We start from the raw sequence: 25,936 nt of genomic DNA on the forward strand, positions 1-25,936 counted from the left end.
GAAGAAATTGTCTAAATATGTTCAAGAACTCTTCTAAAACCTTTTCGATATTAGTGCCCATAGAAAGTATGTTTAGGAATAATGGCACTAGTACCACTTTTGGGGCCAACTGTTCAGATAAAGAATGGCAAAATAGACACTGTGAAATCACAGGAAATGAATGTGCTTTGAAACTAAGGTATCCTCCCTTCACACACAGTGAGAGGGCTACAAATTCACAGAAAAGGCAAGGATTAAGCAGCAGGGAGCATGTCAGGCTGTTCCACTCACTCCAGCAAGACCTCAAACAAATTTCTCCAGGCATAAAGAAACACAATTACTCAAAACTAAATTCCTTGCACTTATTTGCAGTGCTTCTGAGACCTCCCACTGTCACAGACAAGCTGCTTTACTGGGCTTATATGTAATATATGATGTAGTTGCTGTTATGTTTCCACAGTTGTCATATAACTCACAAAACAGGCAATCTTCTACATTTTGGAAGGAGTTGATGAATATGAGTCTGGCTGCTGAAGATACTTTCATTCAGTCATAGCACGAGTCATAAGAGCTATGCAAGAGCTTCTGAGGATGAGAGAACAGTGGCCAATGAGCATACTGCATCGAGGGCATAGGGCCTACAGAAAACGTAGGGTATTCACCCTCAAAAACCAGTAGGAGAGGAACTGTCTTCCATGTTATTCATCCAAAGAAACCACAGTGCTGCACAATCAGGGATGAGAGTGCAGGATACCATTCACAAACCATTTCACTTCCCACAACACTAACTGGAAAACCGTGTTGTCGTGAACATGGTGTTATACCTACAGTATTAAACTTTCTAGCCACTGTGACAGAGTAAAAACATGCATATCAACAAATTTTTTTTTTTCTCCTGGACTTATGCTAGCAAAAAATTGTACCTAATTTGAAACTACTGTTTGATGCTGCTTGTTGAATAAGAGACTTAAAGGTGGTGCACAACAGTCAATTAGCAATCAAAGTCTGATAGCTACAGCTGCAAAATATTTGTATGATAATTTCAAAACTGAAAATTATTTATTTTACTCTCGATGAAATTAGTGTACCTTCATTAGAAAGTCAGTGATTATCTTGAGAAGTACTACTGGAACATTACAGGAGCTTTGCTGCAATGTCAGAAAGAATACAACATACCTCCAGACCTATTACCATCCTCCTCTTTCTCATAATTTGGTGTCAGCAAAGTTTTTAAGAGTATAATTGAAAACGTACTCAGCGGAATGATGTTTCACATGGTTCATAACCAGAATGCTGATTTTTTTCAAACCTCAGCATCAAGAATTTTAACTACTTTATTAATAAACTACTTTTTTAAGCTATATGTAAAGCAAATACATGACTGATCTATATGCAACAAAGGAAATTCTGATTAAGTATAAGGAAAAAATAAATAAATCAGAGAGGCTATAGATTGGAAGAGGTTACCCAGAGAGGTAATCAACGGCCTCGCAAGTTTTATAAACTCTCCCGGCTAGGGTCCTCAGCAACCTGGTCTAACTTTGAAGTTAACTCTCTCTCAATTAGGAGATCAGACTAGATGACCACCACAGGTCCCCTTCAACCCGTTATTCACTGTTTCTACAATACATATTGAAAACTTCAATTTGATTGTATTAGGATTATAATACTTCAGGATTGGGATAATCTCAAATACAGGTATCTCAAATATCTATAAAGCTCCTTCTATAATAGAACAGTTCAACAATTCACTCTGCACATACTAATTACATTACTGCAACCTGCATTAATACATCTACCAGCACACTACCTTCATTGCTAAAAATGAACAAACAAACAAAAAAAAAACACTCAACCATCACCACCACAAAATAACCAACCAGACTCAACAAATAATACAAGAAGGAAGAGATTCAGAATACTTTGTTAACTGGTGACATTCCGCTGCAGTATACCTTGCAGCTGACTAGTTTTAGACAGTGTAGTATCACTGAAATGTTTATTTTGATAAAATGAACAAGTCAAGACTTTTAAGTTAAAAAAATCCTAACAGTAGTTTACACACCAAAACACAGACATATACAGAAACACACATATATACATACACTCTCTGCCCCCCCCCCCCACGGCTATGTATCAGTGATAGGAACAACTTCAGTTTTATGAAATATTAAATATAATTAAGATTACACTGAGGAAGTGATATTCATTACAAAATGCTGATGTTGCTAGACAGCAAATATTGACCTTTATAATTTATCAAGTGAAAAAGCCTTAAATTGCCCGTTATTCAAACTTTAACAATAAGTAAGATAGCCTAGATGGCAGAAGGAAAAAAAAAAACACCACACACAATTTGCTATCACTTTGCACTAACATTTTGACCAGTCAACAATTCAGCAGTGATGAAATGTGCAGTTTGATTTAAAGACAAGGCTATTTACATAACTCAAAATAAGAAATGGCTATTGAAACATTAGAATTTTGATAAGCGATCACAGCTGCACTAGAATTAGTTTCTATAGCAACAGAGGAAATAATGTGAATTGCACTGCAATACAAGATGGATTCCTTACTAACGCTGCTATTGAAATAGAAAACTTTACAATCATTCACTGTATTCAAATATTTCTATTAAAATGGTTATTCAAATATCCTATACTTTGTATTTCATACATTGTTCTATTTTTATTCTCCAGGATTCAATTCTCATCCATCCATTCAAGTTCCATAGCACATTTTCACACTTTCCCCCATTCCTTACCTTCCTATTTTAAAATTAATTAAAGTGACTTTATCTGAAGAATACTGTATCTTCAATCTCAAACTCATCTGCATTTTCAGTTTTGTGGGTTTTTTTATTTATTATTCCTACATGGAAGCAGTTCATTGCATTTCTTTTTCTAGCAATGCACTTGTAAGACATAAGAGAATGCTTTGCATGTGCTATTCATAAGAAGCTGCATCACAGCCAGAAGAATTAACATCACTATGGAACTTCTGAAACTCGTAGTCATATGAGACTTGCACTAGCTTTTATCAGTGTGCGCTCTCATGTCCTAAGCATGATTAAGAAACCATAGCAAATCTATTAGTATTCATGGACTGAATAGCCATAAGATGGTAAGATAAAAGCCTTTCGGTTGAGAACATCTTTAGATTTCAAATGTTGCCCATTTCTAACACTAAGAGTTATTGTTTCATTGCATCGTCTCTGATTCGAGCTATTTTTGTCGACTAATTAAAAGCATATGCCTGAACCTTTTATGTATTTTGTCCTTATAATGAGACCTATTACTCTGGCTTATTCTATCCCTTTGAGTTCCAAAGTATCTTTCGAGTTTCCATGGATACAAGCGATATGCTTTCTCCCACAACTGCTTTGTGTGCCTTATCAAACACCAGAAAACTGACACCATAGGAATCTGAGCCACCTATGCAGGATGAATACCTAACCTCTTGGAAGTGTTCCTCTTCCCGGCGCCACCTCCCTCCTCCCCACCAAAAAAAAAAATAATTAAAAAAAAAAATTGAGGTATGCCATACAGTAACATTTGTAATGAAACAGACACGCAGGTTCTTTTCTATTTAAAATCTAGCACTTTTTTCTCAAGGGAAACAAAATGAAAGAAGGCGCAAGTATAAAACAATTTAATCTGATGAGCCCTGAAACAGTGTTAAAAAGAAAATGAGAGTACACAGCTTTCTGAGTTTGCTGTTTATTTTGAATCAATTGAAACAATAGTTTAAGCGTTTCTAGATATAGAATATATCCACTGAAGACGTAAAACAGAAAACGGTAGCGAGCATTTCTGAAAAGAGTTGCAAAAACATCATATGCAACTCCAAGATTACGCATAAACTAGAGTAAATAAAACTCCCTTAAACAGAAATTGTTAGGCCTCTTTATACGAGTTTATTATGGGCATTTTCAAATGCAAATTGCATTCTAACAAGCTGGGAATAATTTGTACTAATCAGTGAAGGAGAGGGCAGTTAGTAAACTGATTTTCCCATTATGTTTCTGTATTCTGACCTCTTCTTAAAAACAAAAGACCCTCCCACTCAGGCAGCAAAATTTACACAGGATTCAAAAACCAAGTGCTGATACTAACATAATCTGAATTAATGTATGAGAAGTAGAATAACTAGAAGTAAAAATAGATTACTGTAATATGAACTTGATATAGATTCATTCAGATCCATCTCTCAACACTCATTCCACTGAATCTATGAAAAAGCATCAGCTACATAAATGAGTGCCACAAAGGGAACTAAGAGAGAGAGAAGAATGGGTAGGCAAATGTTCTTGCTCCTTATTCTCCGTTACCTAAACTTCTCTCAGCATTACAGCAAACCACTCAACAAAAAACTTAATTGCCTTGTTCATATCCATAAGCTCAGCCTTGCTCTAAAATACGGAGATTCTGAAGAATAGTATCTGAGCCAGAGACACTGAAGCATAAAACCCAGACACTTACCCTTGTTTGTATTAACATTATGAAATAACTTTCACCTTCTGCTAAGTTTTCTACATATGAAATAAAGACATTATTAAATGGTTTCATTTTTCTATCAGTGTCACTGTAGACTAGACTTAGATTTGCATGGATTTCTTAAGATGTAATTCTTTTAACTTTAAAATGTAACTTTGAACTGTCTCAGATTCTGATACTCTCTTTTGGAGCCAAAATACATGCACATAATTTTTACTGTGAACATTCAATTATTATTAATATAACTAACTCCTCCCCCCCCAAAAAAAATTTAGAAGTCATTGAAAACTAGAGAACAATGAAGACGAATTAAAAATTGATTGCTACATTGTGGTATTTATAGTAATTCATTTGCATTATCAAAATATTGCTAGTTATGCAGTTTAATGTTGAAACCACTCACAAAAGTATTAGCATCTGGAACAGCAGAGGTATTTACACAACAGCTGTGTACTCACACTCACCTTTACACATGCTACAGACACATCTTCTCTGTGTAACACTCCTGGATTACCTACACTGTGCACAAAAAAAGCACCGAAGAGATCCCTCATCTCTCTCTGAGTAGAAAGAGTAAAAACTAGTATTTTTAAAGAAATAACTACCATTGTTACCACTCTTCATAAGCATGGCTATGTTATAAACACAATCTCAAAGTTGTCTGGAAACAGCCGCTGTTGCTGCCTGTACCTCTGAGGCAGACAGGGTGCCTCTAACACTAAGGAAAACTAATGTTTTTATTTCCACATATTTCTTCTTTTAAAGCCCCTTTCTGTTAACAGGAAGGAAAATAGCACCAGTAAGAGCAGATTATTCAAATCAGTGGTTCTCACTCCCAAGGAAAGGAATCTCGCTCGGAAAACAGTCAAAGATAACAGCAATTATCAAGTAGGATAAGTTTCTCTGAGGCAGAGCATTAGACACCAGCCTCTAAACAGAGAAAGTATTCCTCAGATATAAGGAAGAATGACCATCAATTTCAAATATCTTTTCAAATTTTACCAGACCTACACAAGAGTTATCTTTTGGCCAAATTTTGTGTGTATATACAATTCATGATTCAAGATTTGACAGGAAAAGAAAAAAAAAAAAGTCAGAGCAGTACAATCAACATCTTCAATAAGAGCTTTTAAGTCATGTATATACTTGTAATTTTTTTATAAATTCTATGCTAAAATGTAAGCAAATACTGTATAGTTTGAGGAAAATGCATTATTCTTTCCCATTATTGTCACAATCTAAAAAAATAGTTCCATTCTGGCACCATGTGCAGAATTTAACATGGCCAAATCTGAAGCACTCCAAGCAAAATAATTTTGAGAAGGCAGTTATAAATTAATGCAAAATTAAGACTAGTTTTCCAGTTGGTATCTGTAAGATCTTGAAAGTGCAATAGATTTTTTTTAATTTTTACTCAACTCACCAAATTGCCACAAATGCTACATATGCAACAGAAACACTTCAAAGTATAATAAATCCTTAAAAATGCGACATAGATGGCATTGTACTTTTAATTTCACAGTTGTCTTTTTCTTCTATTACAATTCACAGGTAATTGGACAACATTTGAACAAGATACTGGTTTGAATTGTATTAATGCAGTGTTTTTAGGGCCAAGTATTTAAAAATAAAGTTTCAGAAGTCAATATACATATCACCAAACTACAGATTGCTAAAATACACGGCTAAACAACGAGATCAGATATAACAAAAACAGGAACTATGAGATACTGAAAGCCACAGAAAGTTTGAGTAAAATACAGTAACATTCTAAACAAGATTTCTTGAAGATAGGAAGAAATTAGTTGAATCACTAGTGTTAATCTTGACCAATTTTAACAAGAATAGATGCTGCCTCTCTTTTTTTTGCATAAACATGCAGTGCTGGCCCTGACCTTTCAGTTATGAGTGTGTTTTCTGGTACAGATGTCAGCTCTTAGCAGTAAACAACAGCAATCATGTCACCTGTTCAAGTCATATACATAAGGTGTATTTGCTCACGCTGAGCATTTTCAAAGAAAAGAAAATCACACCTGAAGTCAGCTTCTCGAAGAGATGAACCTTTTGTAGTTTCATTCGCCAAGATTCGGATTTTTCAGATACACATGCTCTTATCAGCTCTATTTTTAACCTGCCGCTCATATAGGATACTTAAAATTCTGAACATGTTTACATTATCCATCCAGCAGGCTAATGGAACTGCATACCAGACAGTCATGCATAATTCAAATCAATATCCTCAGGCTTGCAACTCTAAGTCAAAGCTGCCTTTAAATAAGCTGGGTGTGACTTTAACATGAAAAAAATGTATCTAATTTTTAACCTTCGTTTGACAAATTGATATATTTGTGAAGGAATGTCATAAATCTTCCCTAAAATTGAAACAAATAAAAAAATCACAGTAACTGAAAATATTTTTAAAAAACACTTTTAAGGCCAAAACTTAGAATGGTTCAACAAAACTGAGCACAAAGGTTTCAAATAGAGAGCCAAGTTATTTTTATGCTGGGTTTTTTTTTAAAGCAAAATGTACAAATATATACGTAAAATACACGCTAACAGAATCTTAAGTAGTATAGAAGGTGAATGTAACAGGATTTCCTCTTTACAAATTTAAAGATCAAATGTTAATTGAATTGGGCATAGGTGACTCCACACACAAAATCTTATACCCACTTAAGCATGTCTGCTAGCTCCTCTCCAAGGAACAGAATCAGAATTTCCATAATAAATAATTTTCCCTTTGAGTTTTCCTATGTGCTTTCATGAGACCATGATTCCGTCATAGAAGATAACATTCAGCCTCACTGAAATGACCAGAGGCATGGTAATTACACTAGCTAAAGATCTATTTTCAGGTTAATTGTACACAGAGAGGAAGAAAAGTAACTACCAACAAAGAACTCGCCCCCCCCAAAAAAAAAAACCCCACCCCAAACCAAAGGAATACACACACAAAAAAGACTTCAAGTTACACTATTTATCATGCTTTCCCTTTTACTCGAGGAAAATACTCCAATAATTTGTAAAATTTAGGACAACTTTATAACACAGAAGAGTTTTAAATAGCACATAGGAGCTTATTTTAACAAGGAAAAAAAAAAAAAAGGCAGATCTTTGCTTCTACAGAAGTTACAGACACAATTTCATGTTGTTTACTTAGCTATGATACAGTCCCAATATATAATATACACAATTAAAGTAGCTATGAAAATAGTAATCCTAACAATAAAATGCATGTTATTAGATGAAAACTGTAACATTTTTCATCTTGTACAAAGTAGTTACTAAATAATTCCAAGAGAATACTCATGATATAGTTCTAGCATGTCTATGAAATTTTTACCTATGCATACAGAAAAATCATAGAATGGTTTGGAAGAGACCTTAAAGATCATCTTGTTCCAAACCCCCTGCCATGGGCAGGGACACCTCCCACTAGACCAGGTTGCTTAAAGCCCCATCCAACCTGACCGTAAACACGTCCAGGGATGAGACATCCACAGCTTACCTGGACGTGCTGTGCCAGTGACACACCACTCTCATAGTGAAGATAATCTACACTGAGAATAACATACATTGACTAGATAAAAAACCAAAAATAATTCTGTTATTAAAATAACCCATTGTTCTTCTTTTACGAAAGAGATGGATAACAGATAATTTGATCAGATTTTTAAAGAGAGTCCTAATGGTAACTGGTCTTTAATCTAGGGAGAAAAAGCACAGCTAGGAGGCAGACATGAGTCTCAGGCTAGAGTTAAAAATCTTTTGATTTTAACATTTAAAGGTAAGAACAATCCATTTACCCATGGGTGCAGTGGAGGAAGAACAGATAATATTTTGTAATATTTTTAAGTAAAGTTGTAATGACATTTTTAGTTCTTATATTTATATAACAAGTGCAACATTCTGCTGATCAGGTAACATGACTGTTCTCAGAAGGCAAGTAGAGTACTGGGTAAAATTCCTTCTTCCAATGCACCTAATAAATGTCTACTCGGAGATTTCCCATCTTCTGTTCAAACCTGTTTCTTAGGCACTCATTCCATGATGCAGCCATGGGATCTCTGCAGTTAGGGTTAAGACTAATGAAAACCTTATCTTCTTTTGTCTATTCTGTGAAAGCATTTCAGAAGAAATGCCTTACAGTATACACACATAAAGCTCAAAGAACCTGCTCCCCTATATCACTAGGTGTTACCGTAATACCATGAAGGCTGCCCCATAGCCAATAGCTTTAAATCACATTAGTACAAGAAAATACGGAGTTTTCAGTGTGAACTCTCTGGATCGGCAAACTCACCAGGATCATCAAGGAAGTTATCTTCTTTGCTCTGATCTGTACTATTTCTTGTGTTTGTATCATGTTTTATTCATGTAGAACATCTATAACACATACAATGCCACAAGGAACTACTTCAGCCACAAATATGTATGCTAACTTTACCAGTTAACAGACAGATCTTGAACCTTTCATAAATTCCAGATTTAAACAGATGAGAGACTCTTGAAAATAATAAGTTTACAATAAAATGGAAACTTTCCTGTAATTATTAATGTATCATTTACATTGCTTCAGAGACATCACATTGCTAAGGGTGACTTTCTTCAAAGCCTTCACATCAACACAGAGGGTATTTCTTCAAAGACTTCAAAACGCTGGCAGGAGGAACCTAATTTGTGAGATTGCTTTGCTCACTTGTGCACATCAGGAAAAAAAGCCCTTTCCCATTGGAGGTCGGTTTTTCCTCATCTTTGGAGTTGGTCTAGTTGGAAAAATAATTTTCTTGTTGAAAATCTTACCATCACCACCGACTTTGTGTTTTGTCGCTAGTTTTCTCCACTCAGCAGTGGATGACATGCAGGCTTTAACAACGTATTTTTCCAGTATCTCTGCTGTTAATCACAGGGTAAATCCATAATTCCAGAATTATTCAAATTAATTCATTCGAGCACTCTCATGTCTTTACTTTAGTTGACAAGATGTTTACTGTCCACAACTTTTATATGGTCTGCCTTAACTTTTCAACTCAAAAGTTTTCAGACACAAATCTTTGCATTTAAGTCTGACATTTACTTCTTGCCATCTCTGTAAAATTTCTCATAAAATTACGAGAATAATAATTGGATTACATGTGTACTTTCTACCCATTTCAGTGTATTCTGCCCATTCCAGATGTCCAGACACTGTAAACACTATGCTTGTCTGCCTTTCATACTGGTAAAGAATGATAACCTCAAGATGATCACAGCCTAATACGTGAATTACTTACATGAAACGTTTCTTATTATCAGGAACCTTTCAAATGACAAAGGGCAACACTTGCATTGCATGGCAAGGTTTTGGTAGTGGGAGGGGCTAGAGGGGTGGGTTCTGTGAGAAGCTGCTAGAAGCTTCCCCAGTGTCCAAGTGAGCCAATGCCAGGTGGCTTCAAGATGGACCCACCACTAGCTGAGGCCAAGCCCATCAGCGATGGGATAACATATTTTAGAAGGGGGAAAGGAAAAAAAACCTGCACAAATGCAGCTGGAGGCAGAAGTGGGAATATGCAAGAGAAACAACTCTGCAGACACCAAGGTCAGTGAAGAAGGAGGGGGAGGAGGAGCTTCAGGTGCCAGAGCAAAGATTCCCTGTGGCCTGTGAAGATCATGGTGAGGCAGACCGTGCCCCTGCAGTCCATGAAGGTCCATGGTGGAGCAGATATCCACCTGCATGCAGAGGACCCCACCCTGGAGCAGGTGGATGCCCCAAATGAGGCTGTGACCCTGTGGGAAGCATGTGCTGAAGTAGGGTCTTGGCAGGACCTGTGGACCCATGGAGAGAGAAGCCTATGCTGGAGCGGGTTTGCTGGCAGGACTTGTGGCCCAGTGGGGGACCCACACTGGATCAACCTGTTCCCCAAGGACTGCACCCTGTGGAAGTGACCCACAGTGAAGCAGTTTATGAAGAACTGCAGCCTGTGGAAAAAGACTCACCTCACAAAAATTTGTGGACAACTGTCTCCCTTGGAAGGTACCCCACAATGCAGCAGGCGAAAAGTGCAAGGAATCCTCCCCCTGAGGAGGAATGAAGGGCAAAAATAATTTGTGATTAACTGACAACAACTTCTATTCTGCAACCCCCTGTCCCTGTACCCCTGCACCACTGCAGGAGAGGAGGTAGAGAATTTGGGAGCAAAGTAATTTGAGCCCAGGAAAAAGAGAGGGGCGGGAACTAAGGTGTTTTTAAGACTTGGATTTCATTCTCATTACCCTATTCTGATTTGATTGGTAATAAATTAAATTAATTCTTCCTCAAGTCAAGTGTGTTTTGCCCGTGATGGTAACTGATTAAAGATCTCTCCCTGTCCTTATCTTGACCAACCTGCCATTCATTATGTTTTCTCTCCCCTGTCCACCTGGGGAACAGGAGTGATAAGCAGCTTTGGTAGGCATCTGGTCTCCAGCCAGGGTCAACCCACCACAACTTCCTTGGAAAGCTAAAAAGATCTGAATTCTGTAAAACTGAATGAAGAGCAAAAGTTTGTCTTTAAATTAACCTAAAGTCTCTGCAATGCCCCCCTGACTACATTTTTAAGAAAAAGGCATCAGAATCTCAAATACTTATCAGATTTACTGTCTTCTACTATTATAGAAGAATAAAAGACTAGCATAATGCACTAGGAAGATATTTTGAAACTCTTAAAAAAAAAAAAAAAAACAGCATCAGAGCAATTAAATATCAAGCAAGGCAAATCAAATTAGGTCTGGACAGTACAGATCCTTGAATTACAGTTACCTTTGGCACTACAGAAAAGCATCCCTACAACATTCTCTTGATATAGATACAGACTAAAACTGCCACACTGCCCAGGGGCTTTAAAATCACAAATTCTTTTTCTCCAGTTTTTAATGGCTTGGAGCCAATGAAGACTCACTCCAACTTATGAGTAAATAGGAGGCAGAGACACAATCAAGGATCAAACCTTTGTATCATTATTTTTGCACTGTCACATTTTTTCCTTTATTACATTAAGATTTTGAATTATTATTAAAATTAAAAGTGTAAAGAGTAGATGATAACATAATAGAAAAGAAGCATAAGGAAGCTGGATCAACTCAAGAAATGTTGTAAATAAATAAAGAAAATAATATCTTCTTTTTTTCTCCCAAAAATCTCTAAAAAGTGCATCAAGAATTATAGCAACTGATAGTACACATGTACTATCAGCTGATATACATGTATGAATATCTAGAAGCTCTCATGCCTGTAATACTACTCAGCCTTCAAAACTCATTGGAATTCTTGAGAAACACTGCTCTAAAGATTGCTTAAGACCTGTCTTTACTGTAGACAGTTTGGAAAGCATCGTTACGAACACACTATTTGAAGAACTAGGTCTCTCAAAAGCTGCAGGCCAAAAAGAGTATTTTCTTTCAATAGGTAATGGAGAAATCTCACAGGTAATCTGACAGAGACACGTGAGAGAAAGATGGGTAACCACCTTCTTCCTAAACAATCTAATTAATTTCTTTAAAGCACAATAGAGGAAAAAGAAGACAAATATTTACTTATTATATAACTTATGGTTAAGTTATATTTAAATTATGATTTAACTGAGTTTTCAGTCTCCCAGTCTGAATAACAGTTCATCATTCTTATTCCACATAAACCATCTTTGCCTTTAATCCTCAGCAATGTACAGACAGATAGACCAAATTTAAAAGAGCCTTGTGGCTTTATTTTGCTGAACATGATACAACCATACTGAGGCCCTCATTCCATGATTTTGAAACAATAAGTCTTCACTCACACTTGGCTTGAAGACAGATAAATGCAAGGAATTATGACAGAAACTAAACTGAAAAATATATGTTTATCAGGTATTCACTGGGGAATCCATTCTTCCTCTCAGTCTGTCCAGTGGCTTTCACGTTAACCTGACAAGGCTGAAGATGTAGGATCCTTCTTTACAGAAAGCACTTACTGAGGAAAACTCCTGCAGATTGCTTAAACAAAGTGGGAAGAATCACCTGCATACCAGTTTGGAGGTGCTTAAGAAACAGCTGTTGCTGTTCATGATGGGAAGATAATGAACAAAAATCCCTGTATACTCCAAATAGTTCAGTTAAGAGACTTTCTCCAAGACATGAAAACTAAGAAGAAAAAAAGGCAAAAAGCTGCATAAAGAATCAGATCCAAGAGATTCCAGAAGAACAGTCGCCTTCACGTGCAAAGATTGACACTGAGGAGCAAGGCAAACATATGTCCAACAGACACATCAACATAAAGTGCTGAAAGCCTAGAGAAGAATAAAAGTAGAAAAGATAAACTACAAAAATAACATCATACTCTACCTTCACAATATGGAAAAGATGGATAAAATCCAGTAGCATATGCCTGCTAGAGCAGCAGATTCTCATTTAATAGAACTTATGTTTTCTCACTGCAGTCTTTTAGTGCTTCCATATGTTTCCAAAAAACCTTGTGAAATGTAAGGCACTTGGGCCAATCTCAGAAATTGAGCCCCTGAACAAACATGTCTTCGGCCACAGGGCTTTATCAATTAAGAAGTTCGCTAAGACTTCAAAATAGGCTGCAGTTGGAACCTGTAGTGTTACTGAGCCGGTAAACTACAGCTAAATAAAGTATACCTAAACATACTAAGTAAGCAAGTGAGCTTACTACTTTTTCCATCATTATGTCACTTACTTTTCCTCAGAATTGAGATCAAGCCCCCTTGCTTGCTTGCTAATCTAGAATTTTGCACTGCTGTTAAAGCAAATAAGATTTCAAACTTTGAGCTGACTCTAGAAGTCTAGGTCTAAGCAGAAAGACTGGGTGAAGTCCACACATAGTTATCACAAAATGCTGTAACTATATACAGAGATAGATTTTCTGTGATTAAGAGTTATGAGCCATTTGTGCAAAAGTTGGAAACTTCAGGTGTAAATATATCTTCTGCACCATTTTACTTTGCCATTTGTACCATTTTACCATGATTGTACCATGTTATTTGATTTTCTAATGAACTTGATTTTCATTTAGAGGTACTCTGGAATCAAGCCTTCTGGGAAGCGCTCACTGTAAATGTTATATATTTACAACAACTTGGAGTCTGTAGAAATACTTGCATCTAAGCACAATATTATTCTTTTTTTCATTTAAATATATATATATTAAAACTCATCAACATCTAAGTGCATCAAATGTTCTACACAAATATATGGAGTAGATCAGATACTGGTCATAAGCAGCTATTTTTTGAATCAAAATTTTAAAATCTAAATTTCATAGAATGAACTTAAGTCCTACTAGAACATTCCCTCATCAAAATACACCAACAAATCCCCACAAATTATCTTGCTTTCTTCATTTAACTATTAAAAACATTACGCAAAATTCCATGTCAGTTCCATATAAATATGTTGAAAAGAAAGATTAACATGGCCATCTAGAGGAGAAAAGAATGATGTGAAAACATGCCACACACATTTTCAGGCTTCAGAATAAAAGATTATTAGTGGTGTATAGCCAGAAAATAGATGTAATAAATTCGCTACGCAATTGATAACATGTGAACCTTAATATAATATCTTCATGTTGGTGGTCTTAGTAATGCAAACATATTAATATTATTCATGTTTTTAGCAATGCAAGCAAAGCCTACAGGGTGAATCAATAAAGACAAGATATTTTGTCTCATTGTGAAATATTGTGTGTGCACTGTTAACCGCAGACACACCTAAACAGACAGATTTTAGAAGTGAAGATCAAAGTGCATAGTAAACAATTATTAGTCGACTGTTTACTGACTCCTTTGAAAACACACAGCACACAGTTGCAAGATATAACATGCGATAGAAATTAACCGCTGAAGAGAAACATAAAATTTTAAAAGAAAAAAAAAAAAAAAGTGATTTTCATTGCTCATATTACTCTACCACTGATGGAATTTTTAATTATATCATCAGAGGGTGGTTTACTAGCAACGAGCTGGAGGGAAAGAGAGATGAGACAAAAATATATTTTCTCCTGTCATCACTTTACTGTAACACTACCAGGTCCCTGGTCAACATATGGACTGATTGGTGCCTTAAGCTCAAAGTACAGCTCCAATGTTTAAGTCTTAGAAGTAGAAATGATAGAAAGCATATGAGGAAACAGAAGCACACAAAGTTAAATACATTGTCAGTTGTTTCATAAAGTACATAGGAACACTGCTTGTTCCCTCTCCACTATAAACAATCAAGAAATGGTTCTATCATTTACCTTTACAATTCTAAAAATATAATTCTACATTCATAAAAAAACCACAAGTATTTAATTAAACACTTCAGGATTCCTATGGCATCACATATTCTATAAATTCATTTTGTGAATTTTAAGACCAGTAAACTTTGAATTTTTAAAAATTACACTGAGACATCTAGAAAGCTGATGCTCTCCACTTCTAACCAAAGATTTTTAAACTCATCTGTTCAGTGAAGTAATTTGCTGAACACATATAAACCAGTAGCAACAGCTAGTCTCATTTATTTTTGACTGCAGGCTTCTTCATGAGGTTTCCATCTTCTTGTCAAAGTTCCAGTCTAGGCATCTTTCCCTCTGTAATGATCATAACATACAAGGAGTACTCTATCTTTTTCTCTATTCTGACACATTTTTATCATTGTGCAAAGCTTCTTTCTTTTATGTTTTAAATAATTAAGGAAGAACATAAAAAGTAGCACCTCTAATTATTCTAGTGTGCCACCTTCAGGTCGCTGAAAAGTGAAAAACACTAGGTTGTTAATCTGTTGCTATGTCCAATACCACAGAATTCTACTGAACTTCTTTTTTTTTTTTTTAGATTAATGGATTACAAAAATGAGACAAAATAATCACTGAATTTGGCAAGTATTTTGCAGAAAACTGTTGTATGACTGCAGGCTGCCATGTGATAACATTACTGATTCTCCACTCCATGTAAAATACGAGAAGAAAAGGCTCTCTCACAAGCAGCAGCAAGAGCGGAACACTGACAGCATTAAAGCTTTTTTGCAACTACAAGTATGTAGTTGAAAACTTACCATTTTCTAAGTTAGGATATCTTCTGTTTTTTTTGCTTTAATTTTTTTTTCCAAACCCTGAATGTTCTTTTATTGTAATAAAGTCAATTTGCATATTAATTTTAGAGTATGTGTGTGCATGTATATAAATAGCTCTTACATCCAGCCAGCTCTCTGAATGGAAAGACCATTGACAAGGGACAGCAGATGGTGACAGGTATCTTTAGCAATAGAAGAAAAAACAAAAAAGGAGGAGAGGAGAAACAATAACTTTCTTGATGCAGTTTTGAACTTGCCAATAGGGTTCTTTTGTCTTAGATTCTGACCGTGATGTAGATTTCCGCACGGGAGTTCTCATTCCCCAGGAGAGGTTAAAAGTCAGTGACTATGAATTTTGATGATCTGAGAGGATGATACGGACAATTATTGAACAAACAAACAAAACTTGATACAGACTAGCACAATGCCTTTGCAGTTTAAGTCTTACAGGGACAAAGTGAAAAGCTCAGATGACCTGGGAACTTTTCACAGACAAGATTAACTAAGGAGGATAAAAAATGTGAACTGTGAAATAGAAAGAGGAATGTCAAATGTTCCTTTCAACATTAACTATTTTACGACTGTTTCAACAACTGGCCTCAATAGTTTGAAGAGAGACAAATACATTTTTTATGTATCTGGAAGTGGTCTCCTTGTATAAGTTGTATCTGGTACTATTTGCTAGCAAATACAATTGAGTTTTCCATCACCTGTTAATATACATCACCGTTCTTTCCCAACATTGACAAAAGTCATCCAAAGTATCAGTATCTTGGCTTTCATATTGCACCCACCAATGCTGTTGATAGATCTCAGTAGATACAAAAAACCAAACATGATACTTTCACTATCTCTTTTCTTTGTTGTCATCCTCCACCACAGTGTCCAAGGATTGTTTCTCACCACCTAACATCACCTCTGCATCTCCTTCTCTATTAGCTGGAACTCAGAGTCCCAACCAGTCCTACAGTTTAACAGCAGAGGAAAGAAACAACATTTCTGATTATTAATGAAGACTTCTTACTTTGCAACTATATTCAAACATGGTTTTCATGTCCCTTGTGTCTCAATTTGGAATGACAAATGAAAATCCACTATTTTCAAACTTCAGTGGTAAACACAGTTTTGTATAATTTAAATACATCACACAGCAGAAAATTTAAAAATTTTCAAGCCTTTCTGGACTGTATATAACATTTAAGGACAGATATGTTCTAATTACATGTATCCACTTTTTATAAGAAAATATCAATCTTTAAAAACCTTCGCATTTTAACAGATCAAAGGGAGACCAACTAATAGCATACTATAGCACAGCACCTATATTAGAATTAGACTTCCATGTAACTTCAATCAGAGTTCACTTTTCATGTTAAAAAACGACTACACAGTTCTCACATAGAGCTATTTTCAAGCACAAAAAGCACATTCACAAAATATTGACAGCAGAATACTTAGCCTCTGTGTCAGGCTGTGCCTCTAACTTTCACCACAAAAGAAAACATCCATTGTTCAAGTGCAACTTCTAACACCATGGAAATATTATATTAATCTCATATTTTTAATAATTTCTTGGTGATTTCAAGACAAGAAAAGATACAGAACATTCCAGTAATGCACACAACAATGATCATACACACCATAACCACTAATCAATTCTATGTACTTTGCTGTTATGACAGCTTGCCAATGGAGGAATAACAGGTCTTCTTTCTATTTATAATACCATAGAATTCGTCAAGACTGCCATTTTTTCTTCTTCAATCAAAACAGTTTAAATTTCCTCCAATATAAAATAATGATAAAGTTATATTAAATCTAATATAAAGAGATATATAATTTGCATTATTTACAGAAGAAACTGCACAAGTCTGTGCCATTTTTTTGAGCATGCACATATATAAAAAGATATCTGGATATTTCTTGCAGACATTGACTATTTACAAGTCAAGCTGTCCTTGTCTAGGACTTATTTATCCAGAACACAATTCTGAAATTTAGAATAAATGGAATGCTTTTAAATCACTCTTACCTTCATCTATTGAGGCTTCACTACTGTATCCATCATATTCTGCAGACAGGGGACTATATTTTTGTCTGGTTTCCCACACATAGTTTTTTTGCTGTCTGCCATCCACCACTGGCAGCCTTGAACTCTGGGTTCTAGACAAGGCCTCATGATATTTACCCAATGCTTCATCTTCACTCTCAGATGATGAACCATGCTGGTCTTTATTCATATATGAGTTGTCTGTTTGAATAAAATAAAGCAAATCAACTACAGCTCAAAATAAAATACATGAAAATAACCATAAAGGGTTATAATTGAAGATGTTTAAGCTGTTTAAATTAAAATGTCAGCAATATTTTAAAAGTATACTCTTGTTCCAATTTTAAGTATTATGTGGTTTGGTAATTGGTGAGAGCTATTTTTATTTTCTAGAAAAACTGAAAGATCATTGAGCCCCCCAAAATCATACTAAAACTTATTCAACAGAAAACGGATCTATTTAAGTACAGTAGCACACATGGAGGATCTTTAAACCTTTCATTAGGTAAGAAAATGCACAAAATAATTTATGTCAAGTAAACCCAGCACTGCTGCAATATTATATTTGGATAGCAAAAATCAGCTTTTATTTGAATCTGATCTGAAGCTGATTTTTGCTGTGAGTATGCAGTATAACATAGAAATTAAAATTATTTATAAAGAGATGCCTATAACAAAATCATTTTAAGATCTCTACATCAGTAGTACTTAAACTCACCAAAACAAATGGCAAAATGTTACTGAAAGATGTTTGCATGCATAATTTTGTTTAACTTACAATAAACAGCCCCTTGTTCAATAACTGAAATTAATGCAGATTCTCACTGCAGACATCTGGCAACAGCAAAAAATTGCACAGAAGAATCCATCTAGTTAATTCTTTTATAAGAGTTCCTCTGTAACGCCCACTCCTTTGGCTAACTTTTCCAACCAAGTATAAGTCCCTCTCACAAGCCAAAGATTCAGCTGCATTTTTATTACTGTAAAATGAAATCTTCCTCCTCCCTTTTCCAAACTTCAAATGGATTCTGTCCAAATGTAACACGCCGTGCATTCTATAGATCTCAACCTCTAGCAGGCATTGGAAGTGTTCATGTAAACTCAATAGTCAGCATTACCACCACTCTGCGAGCGAGCCTATGGTCTATGATTAATCAATGGATTTCCATTACCAGCAGAGCTCTGAGATGCCCTTAATAGCATTTTTCAGATCCTGATTCTGTAAGGAAATATTGTCTAACACATGCTACCTAGCCATGCTCAACCACTTCTCCCTTCCTTGCTTTTCTGCTCTCCTTCCAGTCCCTGTCCTAACTCTAATTCTGCATTTCTGCTCACATTAGTCTCTGTCTTCATGCCCAGACAGTCTCACTTCTCCATCTGGGTATTGTGACTAAAGGAGGGATTCAGCATACCCACAATTCAGCCATTTAAAATTAAAGTAACTCAACCTATGCTAGCCATCTAGGCCACTTCTATAGTCAAGTGTTTGCCTCTTCCTACTATAGCAGTCATTCCGTCCCACTTTCAGGTAAGCTTCTCGAGTAGATGAGTGAAATCACTTTTCCTTGAGCTCTGTTTCTCCTTGGTACTCATACAAAAACCTTATGCTTCAAGTTCACATGAAACATCTTCTGCAAAGCTACATTTATACAGAATCTTATTCTATGTTCCTATCTCCCAGTCCCATACTCCAGGTTCCTGCTCTAAGTACCCAGTTTTGGTCTCTTATGGGGATTTCCTCTTTATTCTCTTTGTCTATTAAATTCCAAATTCTCTTTACAGGCACCTAACTAACTACTCATGTAACCTTAGTGTTCCATCCTTAGTCTCTCCACCTTCTATACTATCAGTTCTCCCCATAGCTGTCACCCACCCTATTTCACATCCCAGTCTACCACTTGCATTGTGTCACATTTCTTCAGGAAGTTTATGTCCTCACATAAGTAATCTTTATTCTCAATTCTTCTTTTCAATTTTTCAGTGTCCTTCAGTAACCATTACTACCAAAAGCAGAAGATCTGCTCTGTTCTTCAGCCCCTACAAAGAAGCATGAGTGCAAAGGGGATGGTCAGCGAATTTAAAAAACAAGCAATAAGAAATGTTTATTATGCCTTTTCCAAAGGCAAAGTTTCCAAGGATTTGCAATTTGGTCAAACTTACATATTTTTTTCATTGAAAAACATAGAATCATAGAATGTATTGGGTTGGAAGGGTCCTACAAAGGTATCTAGTCCAACCCCCCTACAATAAGCAGGGACATCTCCAACTATACCAGATTGCTCAGAGCCCCATCAAACCTGATCTTGAATATCTGCAGGGGTGGGGCCTCCACCACCTCTCTAGGCAACCCATTCCAGTGATCCATAACTTTTTCCTAATGTCCAACCTAAATCTACCCTTTCCTAACTTAAAATGATTACCCTTTGTCCTATTGTTACATGCTCTTGTGAACAGTTCTTCCTCAGCCTTCTTACAGGCCTCTTTCAGGTATTGGAAGGTCCCTCCAGAGTCTTCTCTTCTTCAGGCTGAAAAACCCCAATTCCCTCAGCCTGTCTTCATAAGAGAGGTGCTCCAGCCCTCTGATCATTTTCATGGCCCTAAGAATCACAGAATGGTTTGGGTTGGAAGGGACCTTAAGGATCATCTAGTTCCAACCCCTCCTGCCATGGGCAGGGACACCTCCCACTAGACCAGGTTGCTCAAAGCCCCATCCAACCTGGCCTTGAACACTTCCAGGGAAGGGGGCATCCAAATCTTCTCTGGGCAATCAACATGGGCATTTCTTGACAGAGAAAAATTGCTCTCCCGCACCTCAAGCACATACTCCAATATAAAAAGGTGACAAAGCATCTTAGTGAAGCAGATGTGAAATCTACTTATTTTTTGCACAGATAACAAGCATGTTTTTTGCATACTCAGTTCTTGGAAGCAGCTAAAAATTTTAAACTACTGTTTAAAAAAAAAAATCTCAGACATAAAGCATGCCCAACTTTTATCTCAAATACTTCAAATCTGGCACACAGTTGTACACAACTGTAAGTAAGGCAGGGGATACCAGAACTAACATATACTGCCAGACTTCAGTATTAGATGCATAAATGATCATTAAAAGAAATGTATTCACAAATATGAAATCAGGCTCATTAACCAGTCTGCATACAGAATAAGAAATGAAATAGTATAAAAGACAGTAGGAACATGTTTGAAAGAAGTGTCGGAAGTTATGTCTCTAATTATACACTGATGTTTGTAAGCATCCGGAAGTTCTCAGTCATACCAGCTATTTTTTAGCCTGGTTTCTAGCATAAGAGAAAAAGAATGAGGATGTATGCTATTATTACAAGTCATGAAACAAGACTTCTTCAGAGGACTTAAAAACCTCATTGAAGTTAAAACACAAGTTATCCATGCAAACATTTTTTTAAATTAACAATACAAATCTGTTTCAGTTTCTTAAGAAAAAATAGCTTCCTGCACATTAAAAAAAAAAAATAAAAAATCCTCAGGGCTTTATGCTTCTTCTTGCCACTTCTTTTTGTTTCTTATATGTTAGATGGAAACTTGCCTAAGAAAATGAATATTCTTATTAAAAACTTTGCTTTATTTGGCTAACACAGGTCCTACTCAAAGTTATTTTTTTGCTTATTAAAATGCCATTTTTTATAAAGAATATACTTTACAAATATTGTATTACAAGAAGAAATAACATATAGGACCACAGAAACATGGTAACCACCTCCTAAATCAAAGTTAAAAAAAAAAAACAAACAAATAAAACCCAAAAAACCCACAAAAGCCAACAAAATGAATAACAGGAATTTTCAGATAAACCACACACACTAAAAAAAAAGACAAACTGGTTTCTATTATGAAATCATTCATTTCTCCACAGATACAGAATCTCTAGAAAAGCCTGTGCTGCTTCCTAAATACTCACTACACAGGCTGCAAAACCGTTGTGCAAAGGTTTACTTCTTATTCAAAAACTATTATTGCACTCCCATTGTGATACTGTTTGAGATTGGATATTGAAGATGGCACACACAGCATCCATAACAACACATATGTTTTCTTTGTAAGACTTCAACTAGGACAAGCCTCATTCAGTTCCTTCTATACTTAAAATCCCTTAATTGCCACTTGTCATTACATTTTGTTTTGAAATTACTATCTTACGTATCCTAGAAATACATTCTGAAGGTTTACTAAAATGTAACAGAAGTTATTTTTTTCTTTATCATCTTATCACATTTTATGCTTTTTAAATACATAAAAAACATTTTCACAGAACAAGTGTTAATTTCCAGTATTAATTAGTTCATAGCTTTCAACAGAAACCACACAAGGCACATTAGAAAAGGTAAGAAAATCCGTATATAGAAAAAGTCAGAACATAGGAAAGGCATTTATTAATCAGTTCCTTTAATTAATACTTTAAAAAGTAATTAACTTCCAAGAAATATCAACATAGTTAGAGAATAAAGCACTGACAACACAGACCTACTTTCAACCACAGGAAACACTATTATTAAATGTGTAAATTAGGTGAAAAAAGTAGGAAGTATAAGTTTCAGGAAAGGCTGAAGAATGCAGTTTGCTGATGGACTCCTCACCTTTTCCTGCTGTCTTCTTATTACATAGTTCTCTTGAATTCTTTTCTGATTCCTTTGAGTTTTTCCTTTTACCTACTTTTGCAATTGTGGTTGACACATTGTCTTCACCCTTTGACAGAGATTTTCCTTTTCTGTCAAAAAAGGCTTTAGATTTCTTTTCTTTGCCTTCATTAATACAATTGTGATGGTCGTGTGTCTTCTTCAAGCTGGAGTCTGATAATCTTTGTTTCTGTATTTCAAGTTTTGTTTCTAAATCTTGGGGAACCTTCATACTGTGCACTTCTCGAGAATTCTCAAAATCAACTCCAGGTGACTGTGGTTTAATTTTTCTATGCAAGCGATTCTTAGAATTATCTGATACTGCATATAGGGAATTATCTTGTTCTTCAACAGATTGCTCCATTGTAAATTTACTACTTTTCAGGTTACTACCCCTCAAGAACTCATAATTTACAAAACACTCATTTCTTCCTACTGCTTCCCTTTGAAAATGTCCTCCTACATTCTTCAAATCCTGAGGTACTTCTGTATGACTTAAATTATTATTACTCCCTCTGCCTTTTAACTGGTGCTGCTTTTTGTCCACAACACGGTCAGGTGCTCCATCTTGACTTGTATCTTTTCTTACAAAATCTAATGAATTAGAATGAGTCTCCTTATGTTCTGCAATACCTCTCTTTGCTTCCATACTAATTTCCTGAGAATGAGTTAATGATGTTGTATGTTCCTCTCTCCCTTGCACAGGATTATCACTCTGTATTTTGGAGCTATCATCTTCTGCACGAAGGCCATTTATCATGCTAGTTACTTGTTCTGTTACTGTATCAGCTACATTGTAGCCGACTTCTCCAACAACACTGGTCAGCTCATCCACAGCACTGCTAAGTGTGTCAACCAAAGACGACACAGAGGGAAGGCTCAGATTTTGTTGGAGGTTTCTGAAAAACGCCATTTGTCCAGCCTATCCAGTGACAACCTTTAATATGGAACTATCCTGCGCTTCGCAAACATATCAGCTCTGTTGCTCCAAGTTCAATTTCAGACCTGTTTGCTTTTGCTGCCTCAAACTCAGCACACTTAACCCACAGAAGCTGCAGCTTTGCTCTTCCATTCAATACGCATTGAAAATAGTAAGAAAGCAGCTAAGTAAATATCTTGATATGAAACCAGCAAAATCATAGTCTTTCATTAACTGCAACATCAACTAGCCATAATAAAATTCATCATTTTCAAAAATACGGTAACTGTGTGAGTTGAAAATATGGGGGGTTTATTCTAACCTGCAAAGAAGAAGTTGTAAGACATTTAAATTACATACTTTCATCAATGTCACACAAGCTTTTAAGATAATAGCTGCACAAAAGTCTTCTTCACCCCAAAGTAGTTGTTGTCTTTTACATAAGCTAAGACATTCTGAAACATGAAGACCTGTTTTGCAGCAAAAAGGAAGTTAAGATGACAGACCTAATTTCCAGGGGGCACACAACCTTTTCTGTCTCCAAGAAAACAGAAAATAAAAATTTAGCTACCTTTAGCTACCTTTTCAAGAGGTAGGAGGTAAGAAAACCTCTGAAATTTCCCATTCTGCTTTCTGGTGTCTGTCTCTTCCTCTCAAGTCAGCTAATAAAGCCCATTTGCTTTGCACAGCCCGAAAGCAGAAAGAGGTTTTTTTACCAACCCTCAATATCTTTTGGAGGTCTTTTTTTTTTTTTTTTTTTTCATTTGACAGTATCCTTAAAGACCTTGTTGTATTAAAAAAATATAGAAATAATTTCTTAGTCAGAGATAAGATGTCTTCAGCTTCTAAAGTTTTACTTCTTTACAATTATTTTCCCAGTTGAGTAAATGCATGACCTTCTTCCAAAGGCAGCTGAAGGCTTTTTATAGGATGAGTGAAAACTCAATAATCCCATTCACAAATTTACTTGAGAAGATTTAATTATAAACAATTATGGAATGTTTAAAATATGTTTCAAGAGTATTCTCACAGTGAAAGAGAAATATCTTCACTTAAATAAATGTCAACTTCTTGCTTATATAGCTGTTGAATTTCTGCACAGTCAGGGGAAAATTCAATATTGTGTGTTTTCATCACGTGAGTCAAGTGATCATTTGTGTATTTCTAGACATCCTTGCAAAAATGTGCATTCTTATAATTAACTTTAGTACATTGTATTTCAGATACTTACAAAGTTTATCTTGTGAATTTTTTCTTGTAGTATATCCTGAATCAAGATCTGGGAAACCACTAACATTTTCAAAACACATCTTCTTATTAATATATAGGAATAGTAGCAACATGAGAACAATGAACACTCCAACAGCAGACAGGAATCCAATTGCTTCAGGAGATACTAAAAGAAACAGAAAGAAACACATTCTAATAAGTCTTGTGGAAGTTTAACTCATAATAGTTACAATATTTATCAGAAGTAATCACTAATAAATACAACTAAAGTTTTAAATATATGCAAGATATAATTGAAAAAACACTATTTAAATTTTATTTAATGTTAAATACTGTTAAATGTAATGAGTTTTTCCTCTTCCAATCATCTTTTTCAAGTACAGAAAAATATCTGGTCCTAATCTAAGGGAGGACTGACACTGTGAGCAAGGGGTTGTGCCCATAATGAGACAAGGTCTCTGCAGAAAATAGGGAGATTATCAGCAGATGCCAGGGCTGACAGCTTTTGATGGAACATCTGAGAAAGAGTACTGGAATGGAGCTACAAACATCCTCCCCTCCTGAAAGAGGCTGGTGGTTTGGCTACCTGGACTGAGGGCCAACACAGACTGCTGCTGGGGAAGGACTGAGCTCTAGCTGGCGAGACCACTGCCTCTGTCAGCCTTGTTATACTCAGCTCCTGGCTTCTCTTCCTTTAGGCACCAACCGGCCCTTGCTGCTCCCTGACCAGTAATATACTGAGTAAACATAAAACAGAATGAGAAAAAGCACATTAAGGGTACGTTTCTTGCCCTGGTACATGTGCTACTTGCATATAAACCAAGAGCAAAGTGAAAAAGAGATAAAACACACTTAATAAAAAACAGGTAGAGGACAAAAAAAACCCCACAACATAATTGCTATTAAGCAGATAACTTAAAAGGAGTATTGGGCAGCTTTTGCAGTGTTAGAATCTTGCAAGTCCATCAGTACCTAACAATATCAGTAAAACTATTTAAGGCCAAGATTACCTGGAAAATTGTTTTAGAAATAAGAAACCTGGGAATGAAAGTAGCAAATTGGACCAACTGGGAAAGAGGAATCAAAGGCAGCTTGTTTACTTAAATAGAGACTAAGCAGAGAAGATATAGAAGTTCATAATTCTCATGAGGGTCTAGAAACCTAAGAATTAATGAAAAAGCTATAAAAGCAGTTAAAGAAAAAGAGAGGGCAGATCTTTTGACAGAAAGAATGCAGATGCCCATAGACTATAATGAAGCTGACCTGCTTCATTAAGCAAGGCTGCCAGTGTCAGAAGGAAGCCTGTTGGGCAACCCACTGGACTCTTCACTGGGTCTACATCTGAAAGGCCTGATGTGATAAGTTAAAGAGTGACACAATTACAAGTTTGTTAATAAGTAGTGTGGGAAGTTTAAGTGAATTCTATAATTCAATAATATTTGGGTGCCATTTATAAGAATAAAGTGATAGAACTCAGTAATTGCCTGCAATGAACAATGCAGTAAAAACTGTTCTAGAACTGCCAGTGATTCAT

The 25,936-nt window shown here is 35.8% G+C and overlaps 1 protein-coding gene across 2 annotated transcripts in view; it reads right to left on the bottom strand.

The window, feature by feature from the left end:
• SYT14 (synaptotagmin 14) overlaps positions 1–24,530 on the bottom strand; it is a 59,880-nt gene extending 35,350 nt beyond the window's left edge. Inside the window, exons 1-2 of one of the 2 annotated variants that reach the window (XM_051614857.1) lie at positions 24,404–24,530; positions 17,581–17,799 (exon numbers count right to left, since the gene is read on the bottom strand). In XM_051614857.1, the coding sequence (XP_051470817.1) occupies positions 17,581–17,799; positions 24,404–24,515 (331 nt within the window). In that variant the 5' untranslated portion in view covers positions 24,516–24,530. Of the gene's footprint in view, positions 1–17,580; positions 17,800–22,214; positions 23,400–24,403 lie in introns of those variants that run through there. The other variant, XM_051614856.1, reaches the window with a different exon arrangement.
• Between the last annotated feature and the right edge of the window lie 1,406 nt (positions 24,531–25,936).

Source organism: Apus apus, chromosome 3, assembly GCF_020740795.1.
Source record: "Apus apus isolate bApuApu2 chromosome 3, bApuApu2.pri.cur, whole genome shotgun sequence".
NCBI classification, from domain to species: domain Eukaryota; kingdom Metazoa; phylum Chordata; class Aves; order Apodiformes; family Apodidae; genus Apus; species Apus apus.